The sequence below is a fragment of the Zea mays genome, chromosome 6 (genome assembly GCF_902167145.1).
Source record: "Zea mays cultivar B73 chromosome 6, Zm-B73-REFERENCE-NAM-5.0, whole genome shotgun sequence".
Classification (NCBI taxonomy): domain Eukaryota; kingdom Viridiplantae; phylum Streptophyta; class Magnoliopsida; order Poales; family Poaceae; genus Zea; species Zea mays.
Genome location: NC_050101.1, coordinates 80,219,460 through 80,242,668, shown reverse-complemented (window position 1 = coordinate 80,242,668; position 23,209 = coordinate 80,219,460). Strand labels below are relative to the sequence as shown.

Here is a 23,209-nt window from a genome sequence, read left to right as displayed (position 1 = left end):
CCTTCAGCGCAGTACTTTGCCAGGAAGCCACCACAAACGTTGGAGAAGCTGCTCCAGAAGATGGACGAATACATTCGAGCTGACAATGACTTCCGCCAAAGAAGGGAGGAAGCATTCAGGTTCTCTGAAATGACCAGCGGCTTCGGAGGAAGATTTCACCCGAGGCACGTTAGGTCAATTCATAACTCCGCTCAAACTGATGATCGAGGGAGTCAGCAGCAAAGGCCACAATACTCTTCACAAGCTTCGGGCCAGCAGCAAAGTTCTTTTCGGCCGCCAGCGCCAAGGGGCAAAGGCGCCAGGGGCTTCGGGGGAAGGTTCGGAGATCAGCCAAGAAAAAATTATTGCCTATTCTGTGGAGAAGACAAGGGCCATACCACCAGGATGTGCCATGTTACCATCCAGAAACAAAAGGAGATAGCAGAGGCAGCAGCGCAACAAAGTCAGCCGAGGCAGGTCATGCACACTGCTTCGTATCACTCGCCTTATATTCCAGAATACGTAGGCAACCACCCTGCAGCTTCTGTTGCTTCGGCGAGCCAACCCCAAGCATCTTGGCAGCAGCCTCCACCGCCACCGCCGATCCAGCGAGGGCAGCAGCCAGAAGGGAGTCAGCACAGTCATCTTCAGCGGGATTTCAGAGAGGAGTCTGAAGCTCGCAAGTCAACAGCACTGTGCCAGAGTCGAAGCACATCTATTGACAAATATCCTACTTCAACAGCGGTTCTTTCGCATTTTTTACATACAGTATTACCTTTTTGTTAATAAGGAACAATTATGAAGAATTTAAATGTCTTTTTATTGAATTTCAAATTCATTGTAATACTTTCGTCTTTTACCATAATAGAAATATGTTTTTTTCCATAGGCTCGAGTTGCCGAAGCATACGAATTTATGCTGATTTGAAGGACCTTTCTATTACCAAAAATTTGATCTAACGGACATAGTACAAATTGTTCGATACAGTAAAAAGTCGTTCCCAAGGGAGCGCAGTGTAAGTTTTCTAAACCTACAGCGAAAAATAAACGCTGATTCCGCTGAAAGTAAAAGGCGAGGAAGCTCCTAAGGGAGGCTTACAGTGAAAAAAAAACGCTGATTCCGCTGAAAGTAAAAGGCGAAGAAGCTCCTAAGGGAGGCTTACAGCGAAAAATAAACGCTGATTCCGCTGAAAGTAAAAGGCGAAGAAGCTCCTAAGGGAGGCTTACAGAGAAAAGTCAGCGCTGATATAAAGTGTGTGTGCTTTATTACAGGGATATATATTTGCAGCACAAATACCATCTTGCATAACATAACATCATCACATCATTTTTGCATAACATAAGCATCATACAGCATAGTGCATCTGAAACAAGAAAGGGATACAGTGTTGATCTTCGGAGCATATTCTGGAAAAGAGAAAATCGTGCTAAGGCACAAGACGAATCGAGACAAAGAGTAGCCTCATTGGAGAGGCAACACAAAACTTTTTTATAGCTTCGGAGAATATTTCACGAAGTTTGGATGTTCTTCTTCAGAGAAGCAAACAAATCCTTGTGATATAGAAAAGATTTTCTTCACGAAGCATGAAAAGAAGGGAAGGTGTTTTTTCACCGAAGGCTCAAAAAATGGTATGTATGTAAAGTTTCATGCATCGTAAAGAATTAAACTATAAATAGATTATATATTACATTTAAAGTTACAATATATTACACATTTTACGTTTCAAATGTTTCTACAATAGCATTCAATCTTCTTTAAGCACTATCCCTGCAGCTTCATCCAATAGTTGGTTGACAACCTTGTCCATAATGGCTTCGGCCATTTTTCTAAATTCATCGTCCCCCTTCGGGTGGGGGCCCGGAGATGCCTCAGCAGGTTCTGAGGGAAGAAAAGATACGGCTATATTACTATTACAAACCGCGAACAGAGTCTGGAATTAAAAATTACAGCATGATAAAAACCACTAATTAATACCTATTTGCCCTTCGGGCTATGTACTTTTCTCGGCAGCTTCTGCTACTTTTCTAGCATCGTGGATGCCTTTTTCACTCCTTTGAATAATTTCTTGCGCCAATTCTCGGCCGCCGTTGTCCCAGATATCGGTGAAGAATTTCCCACCGACCATGCTTGCTTCTGGTGAGGGGTCTTTAATATCTTCAGAGGACAAGGTAGCTTCGGCCTGCGCTAAGGATTTTACATGCTCGCAGCCTTTCCTCTCCAAAACAGCAGCAATCCCCCTAGCACCCGAAAAAGCGCAGATGTCACCACGGCTATTCAAGATTTCCTCGAAGGCCTCTGCTTCGTGACTGATCCATTCCATTGGACCTTCAGGATTGCCTCTTGAAAAATTCTCTTCACTAGAGAATGCGCCAATGCTGGCGAAGCTAGATTTTATCTTTTTGACGCACTCTATGGATTTAACATAACATTTCCTCTGGGACGCACGAAGCTCTTTAACACTCATCTCTAAATGATTGGCCAGTTGATCACTAAGCTCGCGTTTTGTTTCTTCAAGTATACGCTCTTCTTTAGCTCTAGCTAGCTGTTTCTGAAGATCTTTAATTTCACGTCTTTGGGCTTCGGCCTGGGCCTTTGAGGCAGCTTCGTCCTTTTTTACCTTGTCCACCAATGTAAGCAGAATTTTATCCTTTTCCAGAGCTTCATTTCTCAGTTTAATAACTTCTGATCGTAAGTTGTTGAATGCAATTACATAGCTCTCGTCTTCGGCATTCTTTTGTGCTCTCAATGCGTTGCCTTAAAATTAAACCCTATTTGTAAAAAAAGGGGGGTTGGTATAAGAATAAAAGAATGAGTTACGAATTATAAAATTTGTAAACATCCAATTCCCATACCTTCAGGCTATTGTACGCAAGACTATCCGCAAGATCCTCCTTCGTCATAGCACATAATCCAGCTTCGAGCTTCGGAAACCCCATACTTCTAGACATCTCCTGACAGACGGATAATTCTTTATTGTCTGGGAGGCAGTATAGGAAATCTTCTTCGTTTGTCCCATTGAACACTAGAGCCCCCTTCGGATATTTCAATTCTTTGGCATAGTGATTAGCTTCAAAAACTTCTTCTTCCGATAATTTTTTCCCCGAAGCATGACGCACGATATAATCGTATAATTTGGAAGATGCTTCGGGGACAGCAGTATCAATCTCTTCGACCAAAGTAGGCTCTGATATTTTCATTTTTTCAGTTGCCCTTGCAATTTTTGCTTCTTCTGCTTCCAAAGGTATTACCTTGGTTGGTTCTGAAGGCCCGGTTTCAACTTCAGTCTGTTGCTTCGGAGACTTAGCAACGGATACTTCAGCAAGCACCTCAGAAGTTTCAGCAGCCTTTTTTGGGTTTGTGCTTGGAAGTTTAATTGTTTCCAAAACATCTAACACATTAACCATTCTTTTTCTTTTTGGGGTCACTGTTGGCCCCTTTTTAATTTTTGCTGCTTTAATTTCTTCTGAAGGACTTAAAATTTCTGATATTTTCGCTCCCTCAGTTGATGCTTTTGCTTCTTCCATTTTTTCTGTCGATGGCGCTTCGGCCAGCTCTTTGGTTTCTGGTAACAGAGTCTTTGGTTCCTCCAATTCTTTTGTTGTTGGCACTTCGGCCAGCTCTTTGGCTCCTGGCAGCGGAGTTGATTCCTTAGCTTCGGGGGCCGAAGATGTTTCACTGCCGAATTCAGGCACTGTGGCTAGTTCAATGTAACGTGGCCGGTGTGTGAGAACTTTCACCCTTTTTCTCTTCGGCGCTGGCTCGCTAGGAGCAGCTGAAGCAGTTTCTTTCGCGGAAACCGTACCTTTCCTTTTCTGCCCCGCACTGGATAATGGTAGTCGGGGTACACGAACCCAATTGCATCAAAAACTCGGTTCAGTCTTTTCTTTCTTCGGCCTCCGAAGGCTGCTGACATTGCAGTATCTTCGGCCTTCGAATATACCCCAAGCAATTCATCACTTACAGTTTCAATGCTCTTTAACCAATCATCATCTGGTTCAACGAATTTGTCTCCATACTTGAATGTATACTTCAGCCTGACTAGCCCACCTTCGTCAGTTTCTTTAACAGTTTCTTTCGGCATTTCCCAATTATCTGCAAGAGGCCATACTCTGAAGGCAATGTGTTCTTGTATCAAATCCCTTGTCCCAATAAAAGAGCAGACTACGCCGAAGGCCCGTTGGCATTCTTCGGCTGCTTCATCCATTATACCTTCGGTTTCCGGAGTCCGAAGCGCTGCCAGATGGGGCACATTATGACATCCTTAATATCCTCTCGAACCTTCAAATCATTTTTTACATAGAACCATTCTTTCGTCCATTCTCCGGGCCATCTCTTACGAAAGGTGGGCACGGGGCAGCTTGACCCAGAGCGAGCGCCGAAGCTGTAGCAACCAAAGTTGTTATGATATTGCTCTTTACCCCAGGGTTTCGTTTCGTATAACAATTCATGAATATTGCAAAAACTTTTCGCACTTGGCTCTAGGCCCTGACTCTTCACAGCCCAGACGAAGATTCCCATTCTTATTATTGCTTCAGGGGTAAGTTGATGAAGGTAAACCTGATATATTTTCAGAACTTCCACCACAAATCTGCTTATAGGGAATCGTAGCCCAGCTTTTAAAAAGCTTCGGAAGATAACGACTTCATCATCTCCGGGAGTCGGCACAGTTTTTTCTCCGGCATCTGCTCTTACAATAGACATATCCCGAAAATATCTCCCCCTCATGTTTTCAAGGTGACTTTGCCCGATAGTTGATTTCCCGAAGACTGAATGGCTTGGTCGCCATGGCCGATCTTCGGAATCTTCACCCCCACTATCTGCGTCATAACTATCACTATCACCAGTATCTTCAGATAAACCTTCTAAAATCTCCTTTGTAATCTTCTCCGTATTCGTCTTCGCTATTGACTCAAGAAAACCCAGATGCATCTCTTCAGAAAGGCTCAGCTTCATTTCGGCAGCAACCTTCTTCTCCTCAGACATCTCTTCGGAATTCTTGCCTCTCGTTTCCAAAGCTTAAAACTAAGGAGAAAACCAAATATTTGTGGGCAGAAAGCTTTTTGAGCAGGCAAAACAGATGGCAGGAGAGCGTGCCAAATAAATTGTGGCGAGCCCCTATTTATAAACCCATTATGTCGGAGACTGGAGGGTCCCATTTGCCAATGACTGTTGCTATTCTAGCAAGAGGAAGGTGTTTTTTCGGACCTTCGGCTCATAGCCTTCGTCCATTTCGCAATCTGAATTTATCATTCTAACAAATTAATATTGCGAGGGGCTACTGTTGGGGGCCTTCGGCTTCCGAAGGTCCTCAAAAACATGATTTAACAATGTTTCTGGAGTAAAGTACATTAACAGGTATCTTCGGAGTCGGATCAGAGCCATAGTATGAAGAAGCACAAGGAACACAAAGGTTGGCGCAGAGCCGAAGCTGTGTGTAGAAGAGCTTCGGGAGAACGGCGGAAAAGGAAACCGACTTAAAGATGAAAAACCAGATTAGACCTCGAAGAATTATCATAGAGTTATTGATAAACGTAAAGGGCATTAATGTAATTTTGCATGGGCTGCGACCCGTGCCTATAAATAGGTGAACAGTATCCCCGTACTGTTCACGCTGACTTGGCATTCACTTTTGCACCACATTTGTATTTTCTCTCCTTCAAGACGAAGGTACATTTGTAATTTATTTTTGTCTACATAAGTAATATAAATAGTAGTATATCAATAATAATAATGTTTACAGAAATCGTGTTACCTTCTGTATTTTGTTTGAATATTCTTCATTCTTTACTATAATTATGAAGGTACGTCTTTCATGACCTTCGCTCTCATAATCATTATATCTGAAGGGAAATAACGATTAAGAGGACGAAGGGCTTTTGATATTTAACATTTTATGTTGCCTTGTTCTTGATTCATAGCATTTGAGAACAAGTCACCAACAATCTTGATAAGTTTGTGGTGGTATTTATTGATGACATTCCGATATACTCTCAAAGCGAAGAAGAGCATGCAGATCATTTGAGGATGGTATTGCAGAGATTGCGAGAGCACCAGCTATATGCAAAGTTGAGCAAGTGTGAGTTCTGTATCAGTGAATTTCTGTTCTTGGGTCACATAACCAACAAACAAGGATTGGCTGTGGATCCGAAGAAAGTGACAGACATTCTGAACTGGAAGGCGCCAACAGATGCTCGAGGAATCGAGAGCTTCATTGGAATGGCCGGATATTATCGGCGATTCATTGAAGGGTTTTCAAAGGTTGCGAAACCAACGACAGCTTTGCTAGGCAACAAGGTTGAGTTCAAGTGGACCCAAAAATGTCAAGAGGCCTTTGAAGCGCTGAAATAGAAGTTAACTACAGCGCCTGTCTTAGTCTTGCCTGATGTGCACAAGCCCTTTTCGGTGTATTGCGATGCTTGTTACACGGGTTTGGGGTGTGTGTTGATGCAAGAGGGAAGAGTTGTGGCTTACTCGTCCCGACAGCTGAAGGCTCATGAGAAGAATTACCCAATCCATGACCTAGAGTTGGCAGCAGTGGTTCACACATTGAAGACATGGAGGCACTATCTGTATGGACAGAAATGTGATGTTTACACAGACCACAAGAGTCTGAAGTACATATTCACTCAGTCATAGCTGAATATGAGGCAACGAAGATGGTTAGAGCTGATCAAAGACTATGAGTTGGAGATTCACTACCATCCAGGCAAAGCGAACGTAGTGGCAGATGCCTTGAGCAGGAAGAGTCAAGTCAATCTGATGGTCGCTCGTTCGATGTCTTATGAGTTGGCCAAAGAGTTTGACAGGTTGAGTCTCGGATTTCTGAACAACACACGAGGAGTCACAATTGAGTTGGAACCTACCCTGGAGCGGGAATTCAAAGAAGCACAGAAGAATGATGAGAAGATCAGTGAGGTCCGGCGACTGATTCTAGACGGTAGAGGCAAAGATTTTCGGGAAGATGCAGAAGGTGTGATATGGTTCAAAGACCGCTTGTGTGTTCCCAATGTCCAATCTATTCGGAGGTTGATTCTCAAGGAAGCTCATGAGACAGCTTATTCGATTCACCCTGGAAGTGAGAAGATGTACCAGGATCTGAAGAAGAAATTCTGGTGGTACGGAATAAAGAGGGAAATCGCAGAGCATGTGGCTATGTGTGATAGTTGTCGAAGGATCAAGGCAGAGCACCAGAAACTAGCTGGATTGTTGCAACCATTGCAAATTCCTCAGTGGAAATGGGATGAAATCGGTATGGATTTCATAGTCGGATTGCCTCGCACTCGAGCTGGCTATGATTCCATTTGGGTAGTAGTGGACCGCTTAACCAAGTCAGCCCACTTCATACCTGTCAAGACCAACTACAGCAATGCAGTGTTGGCAGAGATGTACATGTCTCGGATCGTTTGTCTTCATGGTGTGCCAAAGAAGATAGTGTCAGACAGAGGAATGCAATTCACCTCTCATTTCTGGCAGCAGTTGCATGAAGCCTTGGGTACACATCTGAATTTCAGTTCAGCCTATCATCCGCAGATAGATGGCCAGACCAAAAGGACCAATCAAATCCTTGAAGACATGTTGAGAGCCTGTGCGTTGCAAGACCAGTCCGAATGGGACAAGAAGTTGCCTTATGTAGAGTTCTCCTATAACAACAGTTACCAGGCCAGCTTGAAGATGTCCCCATTTCAGGCGCTTTATGGAAGGAGTTGTAGAACTCCATTGCAATGGGATCAGCCTGGAGAAAAGCAAGTGTTTGGGCCAGACATTCTGCTTGAAGCTGAAGAGAACATCAAGATGGTTCGAGAGAATATGAAGATAGCGCAATCAAGGCAGCGAAGCTATGCAGATACAAGAAGAAGAGAGCTGAGTTTCGAAGTTGGAGACTTCGCTATCTGAAAGTGTCACCGATCAGAGGAGTTAGAAGATTCGGGGTCAAAGGCAAGCTAGCACCCCGCTACATTGGTCCGTATCAGATTCTCGCAAGGCGTGGAGAAGTGGCCTACCAGATCAGTCTGCTAGAGAATTTGTCCGCAGTGCATAATATCTTTCACGTGTCTCAGTTGAAGAAGTGTCTACGTGTGCCAGAAGAGCAGTTGCCAGTTGAAGGTCTTGAAGTCCAGGAGGACTTGACCTACATTGAGAAGCCAACATAAATCCTTGAGACCGCAGACAGAGTCACCCGAAGGAAGACCATCAGAATGTGCAAAGTCAGATGAAATCACCACTCTGAGGAAGAAGCAACCTGGGAGCGCGAAGATGATCTGATGGCCAAATACCCTGAGCTCTTTGCTAGCCAACCCTGAATCTCGAGGGCGAGAATCTTTTAAGGGGGATAGGTTTGTAACGCCCCGAATTTTGGAGTTGATTTTTTTTTCCTTTTCTTCACTCGCCAAAATTTGGGCGTTACCCTTTCTTTTTTTTCCTTTTCCCCTCGCTAAGCCTTGATCTTTTCCAAAGTTATAGCAGGATTCGGCTTGAGATCTCGTGTAAAGCAAAACCCTAAAATACTTTATTTTGTTTGCTGCACCATGCCGAACCATGCATTTATTTTGATTAATTGAAATTGTGAAAGCTTTCATCTAGAAAATGGGTTTTAGAAAAAGGAAAACCTTTTTCTTTTCCTCTTCCCCCCTCTCCTCACTTTTTGGCCCAGCTACCCCCCCGCGCGGCCCAGCTGGCCAGCCGGCCCAGCCGGCCTTTCTCCCCCTCTCTCTCCTTTCCCCGCTGTGGGCCCCGCGGCGGCCCAGCGCGGCCCAGCCAGCCCCCCCACTCCCCACGCCGCGCACTCGGCACGACGGTTGGAAACCGCCCCCCCTCTGCGGGTCCCACCCGTCAGGCTCTCCTCCCCAAACCCCTCTCTCTCCTCCCCTGCCCGACCCGCCCCGCTCCCCTGCCCCGCTCGCCGAACCGCCGCCGCCGGTGCTCGCCCCCGCGCGGTAAGCCCCTCCCCCTCCTCTCTCCTCTCCCCTCCACCCTCCTTCCCCAGCGCTCACCGGCGCCCTCCCCGTGGCGCGGTCGCGCCCGCCCGCCTGCGGTGTCCCGGCGCGACCCCGGCCCCGCCCGCCCCCGGTCCCGGTGCGGCCCCACCCCGCCCTCGACGCTTGCCGGCCCCGCCCGCCCCCGGCAGCCCGCCCCGCCCGACGCGCCTCCCCCTCGCGCGCGCGTGCGCCCCTTCCGGCCATGGCGCGGCGTGGCTCTGGCTCGCCGGCGCGCGGCCGTGGCCCGGCCATGGCGCCCCGGCCCAGTGCCCCTCGGCGCTGCCCCCCCTTCGGCGCGCTCCCCTTCCCCCGCCCGGCGCGGCGCCCTCCCCGCGCGGCTCGCCCGGCCGTGGCCCGACCCGGTTCGCCGGCCATGGCGGCTCGGCCCCGCCCGCCTTGGCGTGCCCCGCCCCTGCCCGGTGCGACCGCGGCATGCTGGCCCGGCGCGGCCTTGAGCTCGGCCCAGCGTGCCCATGGCGCGCTGCCTTGAGCTCGGCCAGTGCGCGGCCCCGCGCGGTTGGCCTCGGCATGGCCCCGTTGTCGCCCGCAGCGCGCAACGTAGCGCGTGCGCAGCTCGGCCCCAGCGTGTGCGTGACCCATTTGCGACGCGTTAGCGCGGCCGTGCGTGTGCGTGCTCGCGTGGTGCGCACAGTGCTTTGGCACGGCTCGCCGTGCCCTTGACGCGCTTGTCTACCCCCTAGACGTGCCCGTCTACCCCCCCCCCCCCGTGTGTATTCCATGCGTAGTGATCGTGTTATTTAATTAATGAATGGAAACTCAGTTTGGAAATTGGTCACTTTAGGTAATTCATGTAGTTAATCATCCACCTTATTTAATGTTGATCAACTGAAAATGGTTATGATCCTATTAGTGCATGTGACTAATCCTTTTTGTTAGAGCTAAGTGGAACTAGAACACATAACGATTAGTTATGCGTCTACCCGTAATACACCTCGAGTATAAACTTTAACCCCTGCGAGACCTTCCCCCGTCTCTTTCTAACCATGGCCAATGCAATATCGTATGTCATACTCTGTGCATATTTAATCTATTTGTTCTCTTGTATGGTGTACTGTTTGTTTCCTAATTCGAATGGATGGATGTATGTATGTTTGCGCTCGCATAGAGAATGATCCGGTTGAGGAGTCCGAAGAACTCGCAGGAGAAGCCCTTGAGCAGCAATTAGTTGGTGGAGGCAAGTGTCCCTTGACCTATCTCTGTCCTATACATACTTTAATTCACCTCCCGCATTACTCATTGATACCTAAGGATTGACTAGCTTTTTGTTATCCATGTCCTTGTTTACCTATTTGGGTTGGATCATTATTGCTTAGTCTTATGCTATTGCTCAACTCTAATCAATGAACATGATGAGAATTATCAATGATACACTGTTTTCCCCTCTTTTATTATGATGTTATACTTGCGACCTTCAAGGGGGCTCGAGCGGTTTCTCGAGTGCCTCTCCGTAAGGACCTGTTCGTTGGATGACCGCCCGGGAAAACAGTGCAACCATGAGGGTGGAATGGGGTGCCCTTAGCTGAATAATTAGAGGAACCAGGGAGTAGTTCGCTTAGCCGTCGTGCCATCAATGGGGCTCGATGTATGCGGCTCGCTCTGCCAAGCTTGGGTTCGCCCCCTTGGGGAGTGCGGTGCATTTAGGAAACATAACGGGCGGCTACAGCCCCGGGGAATCTTTGTAAAGGCTACGTAGTGAGACCCTGCCTACTCACCTTGAGAGTGTTCAAGGGTCCGTACAACCCGAGGCAAAAAGGGAATCACAGCTCATGGGTAAAGTGTACAACCTCTGCAGAGTGTTATGATACTGATATATCAGCCGTGCTCGCGGTTATGAGCGGCCAAGGGAGCTCCAGTGATTAGTGGTACTTGATCAGAGATGTTCGGTTTGCAGGTGGCAATGAGATTGATGGTTCTTGGTTTTGACTCTGGTAATGGTAAGTGGTACTCTTTCCGTTTGGAAAGGAGTACGTTTGGGTTAATAACGTGGGTTAATCCTAAAACTTGGCTTTCTCTACTAGTAATAATAATCTGACCAACTAAAAGCAACTGCTTGACTTACTCCCACATAAAGCTAGTCCACTACAGCCAAACAGGATACTTGCTGAGTATGTTGTTGTGTACTCACCCTTGCTCTACACACCAACCCCCCCTCCATCCCCAGGTTGTCAGCATTGCAACCACTGCTCAGGCGAAGATGAAGCCGTGGAAGGAGACTTCCAGGAGTTCCAAGATTACGACGAGTTCTAGGCGTGGGTTAGCGGCAACCCCCAGTCGGCTGCCTGTGAAGGCCGCGTTTATCTACGTTTCTTTTCCGCACTTTGATTTATTGTAAAGGCTATGTGGATGTCTCAGACTTATGATGTAATCGACTATTATCTCCCTTTTTAATATTATTTGAGCACTATGTGATGATGTCCATGTTATGTAACTGTTGTGTACGTGAATTGCTGATCCTGGCACGTACATGGTTCGCATTCGGTTTGCCTTCTAAAACCGGGTGTGACAAATGACAAGCGGAGGCAGGGAGCCACTATGGTTGCTGGAGTATTGTCTTGGCACTCATCCTGGCCTCAAGCACTAAATGGATCTGATTAGTTAGGTGAGGGTGAGCTCAACTGGTTGTAGGTTGTGTTCGATGAGTTGGTACTGGCGAGCTCATATGTTTTGGTTGACTATTTTGTGAGAGAAGTGAGAAGAGATGTGAGGTTGTAGAACAGAGGACCCCATCACCAACAATGCTTTTTAAGTAGCACGCACTTGTGGCAGTCCATCATTTTCTTAACTTCTCAATAGATACACCAATGATCCACCTATTTAAGTTGATTTATTTGTCCCTTTGACTTCTATATGGTACTAAATTATTAGTACACCATAGCATTAAAGTGAACCATTAACATTGACTATTGAATATTAATTTGGACTAAACTCACATTAATCTAACAATAGATTCATCTTCATTAATTTGTATATAGACATATAAATCAAGAGCTAAAACTACTACTATTTTAGAGGAATATTTTAAAACAGCTTCTTACAAGAAACCTAAGAGAAACAATTTGACAGCAGCACGAAAGCCATTGCACGTTTTTGAATGGGTCAAAGTCAAACTCTATTTACTATGAGGGGTTTTGCGTAGCACAAATAATCACCTGTATTGAATTGTAAGCATTGTCCATCTAACTATTTCAAGCGGTGTCTATTCAAGGGCTATCACTTTTGGCGGGATGCCAGAAAAAGAAACCCATCCGAAATTAGCCTGGCCTCTACTTGATCGATGCTTACATCTATCGATCATGCCCCACTAACAATACGATCCCGGGCTGCATGCATCGTCTATCTGGATCAATTCGAAACATCGGAGAGAGAGTAGCAAATAAACAACAAAGAGATTGTTGATTATCCAATTGGATCGTTCAAGCAGGATGAGCAACCGAACGTCGCACCTGACCGTCCTGCAAGTGCCCCGCCGCGGGGCCGTCGTTGTTGCCGGAGACGCGGCGGCGGCCGCGGACCCCTACGACGGACCGCAGCCGCAGACGGCCACCTGCTGCACGGCGCTGCAGCGTGGCGTGGCCCTCGACGGCCTGGCGCAGCCGCGGTACGCGCCGCTGCGGACGCTAGCGACCGTCGACGATGACGACGGCGACGTCGAAGAGGACGAGGATGGGAATCCCAAGAACAGCGGCAAGGACAAGAAGGACGACCACGACGCCGCCACCGCTATAAAAAGCGACGACAGCAGCAGGAGTGGTGGTAAGAAGAAGATGGTGCGCAAGTGCAAGTCGACGGTGGATGAACTGAAGGTGTCGCAGCTCATCCAGGGCCCGCGGCTCCGGCGCAGCGTCGGCATGCGCCGGGACTGGAGCTTCGAGGACCTCGGCAACGCCGCTTAGCAGCTAGCTAGCTCCGACAAGCTGGTACCACCGGCCCCACATGCATCCTGCGAAATACTCCACTGTGTTACACTGCACCGTACCTTTATTTGTACATGCCGCTGCAAAATAATACCCTCCAAGAATCTCACGCCGCGCTCGCAGTTAGTAACATCTGCCTGAAATTAATTTGTACATATATGTATGTACATTGTTGATGCGCGTATATGTACCCTCTCGAAGAGAGTGCAATTCTAGAATAGTAGTGAATTCAAATTGTCATGTGTCTTCAATCAGATTTATACAAAAAAAGCATCAGCGTTTGTAGCGTCAGACAAGATTAATAGGTTTGTCATCATGAAATATATTCCTAGATACGACTTTTTAGGTTCGAAAAAAATATATTCGTAGATTTGTCAACAATATGTTTAATTAAGCTATATAAATCCAATAATTTTGACCCATTTGTTAGTTAAATGCCAGCTTCAATTTTTTTTTTTTTTACAAAAGTGTTGACTAACCATATATAGAAGTAGTGGCTCAAAAGTGATTCAACCATCTTAATCGGCTTTTATGAAAGGAAGAAATATTTTGGAAGGGTTGGTCATTGTACATGAAACTATGCATGAAATGCACAAGAAGTTAGATCGGGTACATAAGGCTAGACTTTGAGAAAGAATACGGTAAGGTGAAATTGGTAAAATCGTACTTTTAACGAACTCTGAGAATGAAAGGCCTTTTTGCGGAAGTGGTGCAAATAGATTGATCAAATTGTAAGGGGAGTAAATGATGATATAGGAACTTTCTTCCAAACTAAGAAAGGACTACGGCAAAGTAATCCTTTGTCTCCTATTATTCAACCTAGTTGCAGACTAGCAATCTTGATATTTTTGAGCTAAGTTTAATGAAATGAAATCAATGGACTTGTCCCTCACCTGTTAGAAGATGGTTTGTCTATCCTCCAATATGCAGATGACACCATCCAGTTTTTAGATCATGATCAAAGATATTAAACTAGTGCTCGATACCTTTGAGCAACTATCAGGGCTTAAAAAACTATTTTTTTATAAAAGCGAGTTGTTCTATATGGTGTGCACCAACCATGGATTATGAACAAGAGCATACATAATTGTTCAATTGTAAGCTAAGGTAGGTGGCCTTCCTTTTAGGTATATAGGTGTAACTATGAATCATAAGAAATTATCAAACAAAGATCGAGCCCACATTAAAGACAAGTTCTAGAAAAAAAATTAATAAGTTGGAAAGGGAAGTTACTTTTAGTTGGAGGAAGGTTGCTCTTGATTAATTCAGCATTAACTAGATTACCATGTTCATGCTATCTTTTTTGAAGTCCCTAGAAAAATCCTTTAGAAACTATATTACTAACGATCATATTTTTGGTGGACTAGGCAATGTGATGAGCCTAAAAATAAATATCATCTTACTAAACGGAATGTTCTCTATAAATCCAATGATTTTCGTGCATAAGGCGTAAACAATCTAGACATTCAAAATAGATGCCTACTAAGTAAATGGTTGTTTGGACTGATAAATAAAGATGGAGTATAACAAAGACTTCTAAATAACAAATATTTTTCCAACAAAACTCTAACACAAATGCACCATCGACAAGGTGACTCCTATTTATGGTATAGCCATTTGAAAGCTATAGATGATTTTCTGGCCAATGGATCTTTTAATGTGCAAATTGGGGAACACATTAGATTCTGGAAGAACATTTGATTAAGAGGCATACTTCTTATAGAGTCATATCCTAATCTTTTTAGAATTGTAAGGAAAAAATGATGGGGTGGCAAATATCCTACAGTCCGTATGAAAGCTCTCTTGTGGGTTTTGGTGGTTTGAATGACAACCTAATTAAAGGTTTGACATGTGTTTCTAAGTGTTTAACAGGTTCTTATTGCAAAGCTCATAGGGTTCAACATAGGAGATCAAGTGTGATGGTCCAAAGGCTGAGATGCCTATGGATAATAGACATCACAAGCTAAGTGAAAATGGACATTGATTATGTGAGAGTCAATGTGCATGACTTGTAGTCAACTGGATTGAGCCAAGGATGGAGGCACGATATCTTCGAGGAACTAGAACAAGGGACAAGGTCAAGGTGACTGAAGTACCTAAAGCCAAGGTGAATAAGAGGCTCTGCAAAATTCAAGGTTGATAAGCTGAGAAAGGTCATGGTGTATTGATGATCACTACATAAGGACATGACTTGGAACCATTGAGGTATTCCTACGGTTTATGGCTCAATTCATAAGGCTCAAGATCATAGCTCAAGGAGATGGACATGGTCACTAGAAAGAGGAGTATCAAAGCCAGAACCTAGAAGCGACCCAAAGAGCTAAGTTCACTCTAAACTTTAGTTTGGGTCACTCCTGTGTTTGGATATGTTCTATGTGACCATTGCAGAGTGTTGGAGCTCATGGACAACCTTAGAAATCAAGTCAAGTTGACTTGAGGCTTTGGAGTCCAATCCCAACCTCAAACGGACCAAAAGGTGCAAAATGATGAACAAAATTAAGTATGCAAGGTTTTGAGTGTTTAACTATGTTGCATACACCTTCTACTATGTATATAATGCTTTGGGTTGCTCTCTAACTTGATTTGTAGAAAAAGTGTCATACGAGGCTCTTTTGGAGGAGAAACATAAAAGTTAAATAAAGATTAAGAAGAAGGTAACTTTTAGGGACTTGACACCCAGCCCAGTGCTCGTCCGTTGATGGAAAGCAGCAATTAGATCCCAGACTAGGGGCTAAGGGACCCTATAAACCCTTATATATATAAGTGCATAGTGATAATGTACTAATTAATTCTTTTGGAATAAAATGAGAATTTAGGATGATTAATGTCTTAAATGTGAGGCAGATTCTCTCCTAAATGCATATTAAACAAAAATATAAAAATATGCATCATGCTGGAGGTTCCTTGTTTGTGCACTTAATTGAAGACTTTAAATTTGAAGTTTGAATTCAATCAAAGTAAAATTTGGAATGGAAAAATGGAAAACCTAATAGGAAATAGAAAAGAAAAAAGAAAAGGAAATGAAACCGGTTTGGGGCCAAAACCACTGAATTCGGCTCACTTCTCCTTTTTTCTCACTCTCCACCGTGCAGCCTGGCTTCCCTCCTCTCAGCCCATTGCGCCCCGTGCTCGGCACACTCAACTCACCCCCGCATGTCGCTCGAGCATGACACTGGCATATAGGGCCCGCTTGTTGGCCACTCATGTGCGCGCGCCCGTCCTATTTATCTCTAGCACGTGGGCCCTCCTCCGACCACTGTTTCTCTTCTTGGCCGGACGACTCAGCGCGGGTTGTTGCGCCATCCTAGATTCCTAGCTGGGGGCCGGTAGGGCCATGCCCATCCATAAAACAGGGGCTACGACGATCACCTCGCCCTTCCGTGCGCCGCCATCAAGTTGTAGCGATCAGAGTTGCAAGTGAGATCGAGCGAAAAAGAGAGGGCTACGAGCGTAGAGAGCCACCGCAAGAGTGCTTCGTCTTGGCGTCGACCGGACCCTCGGGGTTGCACTTTGGGGCTTCCGCAGGCTAGAGGGTGTCACACCCGGATTTAAGGGATAAAGTCGGGTGCGTCTCATATGTGCGCCAAATAAGAACAACACATATAATGGCCAAGTGTATAGAGATAAATGTCACACACATTATTACATAGTGGAAGTGTCTTACAAAAATAAATGATAACAATAAAGCGAATGTTGTTCACTTATTCTCAAATGCTGTGAATCAAGAACAAGGCAACACAATTGTTAAAGATTAAGGACCTTCATCCTCCGAAGCATTATCTCCTTTTGGATATAATGATCTTCAGACGAAGGTCATGAAGGACACACCTTCATCATTTGTGAGAAAAACAATCCATAGAGATAATATATGTAATCCATTTATTCATTCATATATGTATTTTATGATATGCATATGAACATTGACAGAACTTATATAACATTAGTATCTTCGGCTTGTTTGAAGGTGTTGACGCGAGAGCAATTACAATCCAGCGTGAACAGTACGATGGTACTGTTCACCTATTTATAGGTATGGGACATAGTCCGGGTAAAAATACATTTATTACCTTAATACTTGTTCATAACTGTAGCCTAAATCAATAGGGATTAGCTAGTCTTTTCCTCCCTGGCTCGGCATTATGCTTCATCTTCGTCACGCTTTAAATCGAAGCTATTACTCTTTGACCATAACTTCGGCGTTCATTGTTATCATTCTCGGGCTATACCTTCATCTTGAAGACCTTCGACAGAGGAGAAAACTTCCATCATGAACCGAAGATCCCTGTAATAATCAATATTATGCTAGAAGCAAATGGTTAGTCATGTTTTTGAGGACCTTCGGAAGAGGAAGACCCCCAATAGTAGCCCCTCGCACTATTAATTTGTTTCTTTGTAACAAACTCAGACTGTGATACGAACGAAGGCCTTTAGCTGAAGGTCCGAAAAAACCTTCCCTTCGCTAGAATAGCGAATCGTTCTGAATCGTGGGACCCACCGACCAGTGGAGCTCTGAGTATACATATAGAGGCCTACGCTATGAATATTTTTTGTGCCATCTAGCTTTTTGTGCTGTGATTGCCATTTTAGCCTTCTTCTGTGAGCGCAGTTGTTTTTTGAGCTTCGCCATTTGCTGTGATCATCATCGAAATGGCCAAAGATAAGAAGACTGTAGACCCCACACCTACTGATTTTTATGAAGCAATGGAAAGGACTAACGTTGAAAAAATCACTAATGAGATGTTGGCTGGGCTATCTAGGGATTCCAGCGAAAGTGATAGCTTTGATGTGGAAAGTGGTAACGAGGATGCCAAAGATCGGCCATGGAGATTGAGTCATGTTGTTTTTGGAAAGTCCAGTGTTAAACAAGGACATATTGAAGGGATGAAGGGAAAATATTTTCACGATATATCAATTGTGTGGACTGGAGGAGAGAGTACCGTTCCTCTTCCCGAAGTAGATGAAGTAGTGGTTTTTAAATGTCTTATGAAGGCTGGGTTGCGTTTTCATTTGCACATGATGCTGATTGAAGTGTTAAATACATTTGATATATACCTTCATCAGCTTACTCCCGAAGATTTAATTAATGTGGGAGTTTTTATTTGGGCTATGAGGAGCCAAGGGCTAGAGCCAGATGCAGGTGCTTCTATAATATTCATGAATTATCTTACTAGACGAAGGCAACTAGGAAGGAGCAGTACCGTAACAACTTCGGGTGCTACAGCTTTGTGCCCCGCTCTGACGCAAGATATCCCGTGCCAACATTTTGGAAGAAATGGTCGGGCTCTTGGATGAAACAATGGTTTTATGTGAAGAATGATCTGAGTGAGAGGAAAGATGTGAGGGGCATTATTCAGCGTCCCATATGGTCACGATTCAGCATTAGAAGGTTGTCAGTTGCAATTAGGAACGAAGTGCAGGCGTGTTCAATGTCTTTCAACACCGTGTGCACTTACATCGATACCAGGGATTTGGTACAGGAGCACATTTCTTACAAGGTGTGGCCTCTTATGAATGACTGGGAGATGCCGAAAGAAACTGTTGCTGGCTCTAGCGAGGGTGGTCTGGTTTATCTAAGATACACGTTCCGGTATAGAAGCCAATTTGATGAGCCAAATGACGATTGGCTAGGGGCTGTTGAGGCAACCAGTGATGAGCTGCTGGGAGCCTACACGAAGGCAGAAGACGAAGCCATGACCATTGCCTTTGGTGCTCGAGGAAAAAAGAGACTGAATAGAGTTTTTGATGTGATTGGGTTTGTTTATCCTGACTATTGTTTTCCTGTTTGAAAACAAGGAGGGAAGAGAAAAATTGCCACTTCGACTTCTTCTGGTGCACAGAAGCCGAAGAGAGCTAAGGTCCTGACCCATAGGCTGAAGCTACATTGTTTAGAAAAGACGGTTGTAGTGCCTACGACAGAGAAGGTGAAGTTTGTTGAAAGTGCCGAAGTTATCCCCTTAGCTCTGGAAACAATTTTTGCTATGCTAGTCGAAGTTAGTGTCGATCCGGTAGAAGAGCCGGGGACAAAGAAAACAGCGGAAGAATAGTCAAAACTGTTGAGTCCCACAATAGCAACAGGGTTGTTGAAGCTATCAACTACTGCAACAAGGACTCCTAGGAAGAGGAGAATGGCTAGTGTTTTGGATGCTGTTTTATAATCCACTAAGTTGCCCACTTCTCCTACTACTGAAGTTTCTAATGATAAAATTGAAGATGCAAGGGAAGTAGCCACTGCAAGTGCTTCTACTGTTCATGCTGAAGCGGGTCCTTCGGGAGCTAATCTAGTAGAGCTGGTGATAGAAAATCTTCCAGAAAAGCCCACGTCACCTATTTCTGAAGCACCTACCGAGGGTGATTTGGACTATATTGTTCGACATGCTTCAGGAAAGCAACTAGCAGAAGAGAAGATTGCCGAAGTTCAACACTATGGCAAGGACCTGAAATACCCCTGAGGGTCCTTGGTATACGGAGGAAATGATGAAGTTACTTCCTTTACTGTCTACCAGACAGCAAAGAGATAAATGTCTGCCGTGAAATGATGGACAAAATGGGTTATCCAAAGCTTGAGCTTGGTTTGTCTGCAATGACGAAGGACCAACTTGCAGATAGCCTCGCCTACAACAGCTTGAAGGTTTGTAAACTTTGGCTTCACATTTGGTAATTTTTGTTATGGTGAATTATTTTTGTGGTAATTCTTATCATTATTATTTGTTCATTCTTTACTTGCCAGGGTTTAATTATAAGTAAAGCTTTAAAAGCTCAAAAAGATGTAGAAGTTGAGAGCCACCAAATAGCAATTGGAAACCTTCATTCGGAGGTTATAACTTTAAGAAATGAAGCTCTTGGGAAGGATAGAATCCTGCTCTCCGGTGGAAAGGTTAAAATCTAGTGAAGCCAGGCTTTCTAGCCTTTCTGAAGCAGAGCAAAGGATGAAGGGGCTTGAAGAGAGGCAATTGAAAGATGCAAAGCGCATTGCTGACTTGGAATATGCGATGGCTACTCAAGTGGAATTGCATAGATCTGAAGTTCAAAAATTAGAAAAGAAACTTACCGAAGTAACTGAAAATTTCAATGTGGAACAAACAAAATGTGAGATATATCTAATCTGGAATGATTGAGGGTGCAAAAAATTGTTGAGGAGCTTCGTCAAGCTAAAGAGGAATGCTTCAATGTTGCTTCGAAATGTGCTAATAATTTGAAGAATAGTTTTGCTAAGGTTGGTGCATTCTCCTCGGAGCAGAACTTTATCTGTGGTGATCCTGACAAGGTTATCTGGTGGATTAGCGGTGAAGCCGAAGCGTTTGAGGATATTCTTAGTGATAGAGGGGACTTTTGCGCCTTTGCCGGTGCTCGCGGAGCCGTATCGGTCCTTGAGAAGGTCGGCTGCGAACATACCAAGGCTATGGTTCAATTAGGGTTCTCAATTTCAGCCAACGACATTAAGAACCCTTCGGCCGAAGCCTCTCCACTAAGTGAAAAGTTTTACAGTGAAGTATGGCTGAAGGGTGGCCGAGAGATAGCTGACGAAGCTATTATAAAAAACAAAAATGAGTCTCATGATGCCTTGGAAGAGGCCAGAAAAACCGAAGAAGCTGCAGAACATGCAAGACTCATTGGTATATCCATCGTGACATAACTTCGTAAATTATTTTAGCTTTGGAACTAACAAACACTTGTATTGTGGTGCAGCTGAGCTCTCTCCCCCTCCGGAGCCATACGACCCTGAAGCTGATCCATCTCTGAAGGGGGCGCTTGATGTAATTAGGATCGCTAACGAAGCCGTTGACGAAGTTGTTAACAAACTACTAAACGAAGCTGCTGACAAAGTTTTGAAAGATGACTAGAGCTTGTTTATTGAGACTTTAGAATCTTTGTATGCAGTTTCATTTTTGTAAGGAACAATTATCAACTATTTGTATATTTAATGATGTAATATATTTCTTTGTGAGGCGTGAAACCTTCGTACGTACCGTTTTTGAGCCTCAGGCGACAAAACACCTTCCCTTCTTTTCACGCTTCATGAATAAAGAAAGAAATCCCCCTTCTTTGCTGAAGCAACTCTGAAGGTCTTGCCGTAATGTTGCATAAGAATACCATTGTCGAAGATATAAAAACCCTGATTATCAACAACTCTGTCAATGGCATGGATCTTGTATCGTTGATACGTTTTTTCATAACCCTTTGCCGAAGATGGACTTAACCTCATGGTTTAGCCGGTATGTTTGAAGGATCAATTTCCCTTCTTTTTCCACTGTTGTTGTGGATGTTGAATGATGTATGATGCGATGTCATGCAATATGATGTGATAGTATGATGCAAATGATGTTGATGCAAAATCATAAAAAATAAGACTCTGCATCCCCTTAAGGACCACTTTGGAGTCTCTTCACATTTTACTTAGGTGGTACTTTAGCTCTGCATCCCCTTAGGACGACTTTGGAGCTAAGCTCTGCATCCCCTTAGGAACGACTTTGGAGCTTCTTCACCTTTTACTTAGGTGGCATTCTAGCTCTGCATCCCCTTAGGAACGACTTTGGAGCTAAGCTCTACATCCCCTTAGGAACGACTTTGGAGCTTCTTCGCCTTACACTTGATGGTGTAACCTCAGATTCATTACAATAGGCAAAAGGTTGAACCTTCTTATATTGTCTTTAGGGGGGAAAATATAAAGGCAGAAAAGTAAAGATTACATTAAGTATGAATTTTTTGATTGAGCCCCTGTATTGCTTCAGTAAATATGTCTAGACTCAGGCACAATGATGTTTACTGTGCGAGCTTCAGACTCTTCATGTGTGTCACGCTGTTGCTGTGCTTGGCAGTTCCCTTCTGGCTACTGATTGTGAGGCAAGGTTGGTGCCATAGCTGGTGGTGGTAGAGGAGCCCATGCAGCTTGAGAGTGACTTGCCGAAGCAACTGATGTTGTGTGCTACTGGTTGCCCACATACTCGGGAATGTATGGAGAATAACACGAAGTAGTGTGCAGGACCTGCTTCGGTTGATTCTGCCGTGCTTTGACTTTAGCTATTTATTTTTGCTTCTGGATCATGACTTGGCACGCCCTTCTTGTATGTCCCTTGTCTTCCCCACAGAATAAACAGAACAACCTTCTTGGTTCGAAACTGAACCTTCCTCCGAAGCATCTTCCTCCTCTGCCTCTTGGAGCTGGTGGCCTATAAGAACTTTGTTGCGTCCCTAAAGACTGGGAGCTTTGCTGATGGCCTTGAGCGTGGTTTCCCCTATCGTCGCTTGAGCTAGGATTATGGATTGTTCTTACATGCCTAGGGTGGAGCCTTCCTCCGAAGCCCCTAGTCGTCTCGGAGTATCTGTTGGCCTCTTCCCTTCTCTGTCGAAAGTCATTATCGGCCCTGATGTACTCGTCCATCTTCTGCAGAAGCTTTTCCAAAGTTTGTGGTGGCTTCCTGGCAAAATACTGCGTCGTCGGTCCTGGTCGGAGCCCTTTGATCATAGCCTCGATGACAATCTCATTTAGCATCGTTGGTGCTTGGGGCCTGAGTCACAGAAACCTTTGGACATATGCTTACAAGTATTCCTCATGGTCTTGCGTGCACTAGAACAAGGCTTCGGCAGCTACTGGCTTCGTCTTAAAACCCTGAAAGCTGGTTACTAGCATGTCCTTCAGCTTTTGCCATGACGTGATCGTTCTCAGGCAAAGGGAAGAATACCATGAATGAGCCATGCTCCTGACTGCCATGACGAAGGATTTCGCCATGACAGCCGTGTTGCCACCATATGATGATATGGTTGTGTAACACCCTAAATCCATCAATTAAAAGTAATCATATTTAGTTTATTAATTTCCAATAGAAAGTTTTTTTTGCAAATAACGAAAAAGTGATTAAATTGAATAATTTCTTGAACAAGTAGAATTTTACCAAGTGATTGAATGCATTCATGTCAAAACATGTGTTTTGTTTGATTTGATTTTCGAATCCAATCTTTGGATTTTATGTGAGTGTCAAAACCTAATTTCATACAATAATAATATTTTGTTCGAAATAAACAAGTTTTTGAATTTATTCTGGTTTGAGAAATATATTTATGATCACGCATTATTTGAAATTATTTCTTGGTGTGGAAAGATTTTATAAAAATATAATTAGATGCTAATTAACTGTTTTCTGAAAATCACGTATTTATTTGAGTTAATAATAGTATTGGGTTTAGTATATTTTTTAGTATATATATTTATGTGTACATTCGCATGGGACAAATAATTTAAAAAGAAAAAAATCCCTCAAGTAGTCATGCTCGTAGTCTAGCCGCATGAAGCACGTTCATACTAGCGCAGTGGCAGTCGCCAGT

The 23,209-nt window shown here is 44.4% G+C and overlaps 1 protein-coding gene across 1 annotated transcript; it reads left to right on the top strand.

Moving 5' to 3' along the window:
• Positions 1 to 12,287: 12,287 nt before the first annotated feature.
• Positions 12,288 to 13,129, top strand: LOC103629468 (uncharacterized). Its single transcript, XM_008650581.3, has one exon. It carries the CDS (start codon positions 12,398 to 12,400, stop codon positions 12,866 to 12,868), a length of 471 nt encoding a protein of 156 aa, XP_008648803.1. The 5' UTR covers positions 12,288 to 12,397; the 3' UTR covers positions 12,869 to 13,129.
• The last annotated feature ends 10,080 nt before the right edge of the window (positions 13,130 to 23,209 follow it).

What these genes read in the sequence shown, in the direction of transcription:
- LOC103629468 (XM_008650581.3), top strand. Translation starts at nt 12,398, where the DNA reads ATGAGCAACCGAACGTCGCACCTGACCGTCCTGCAAGTGCCCCGCCGC.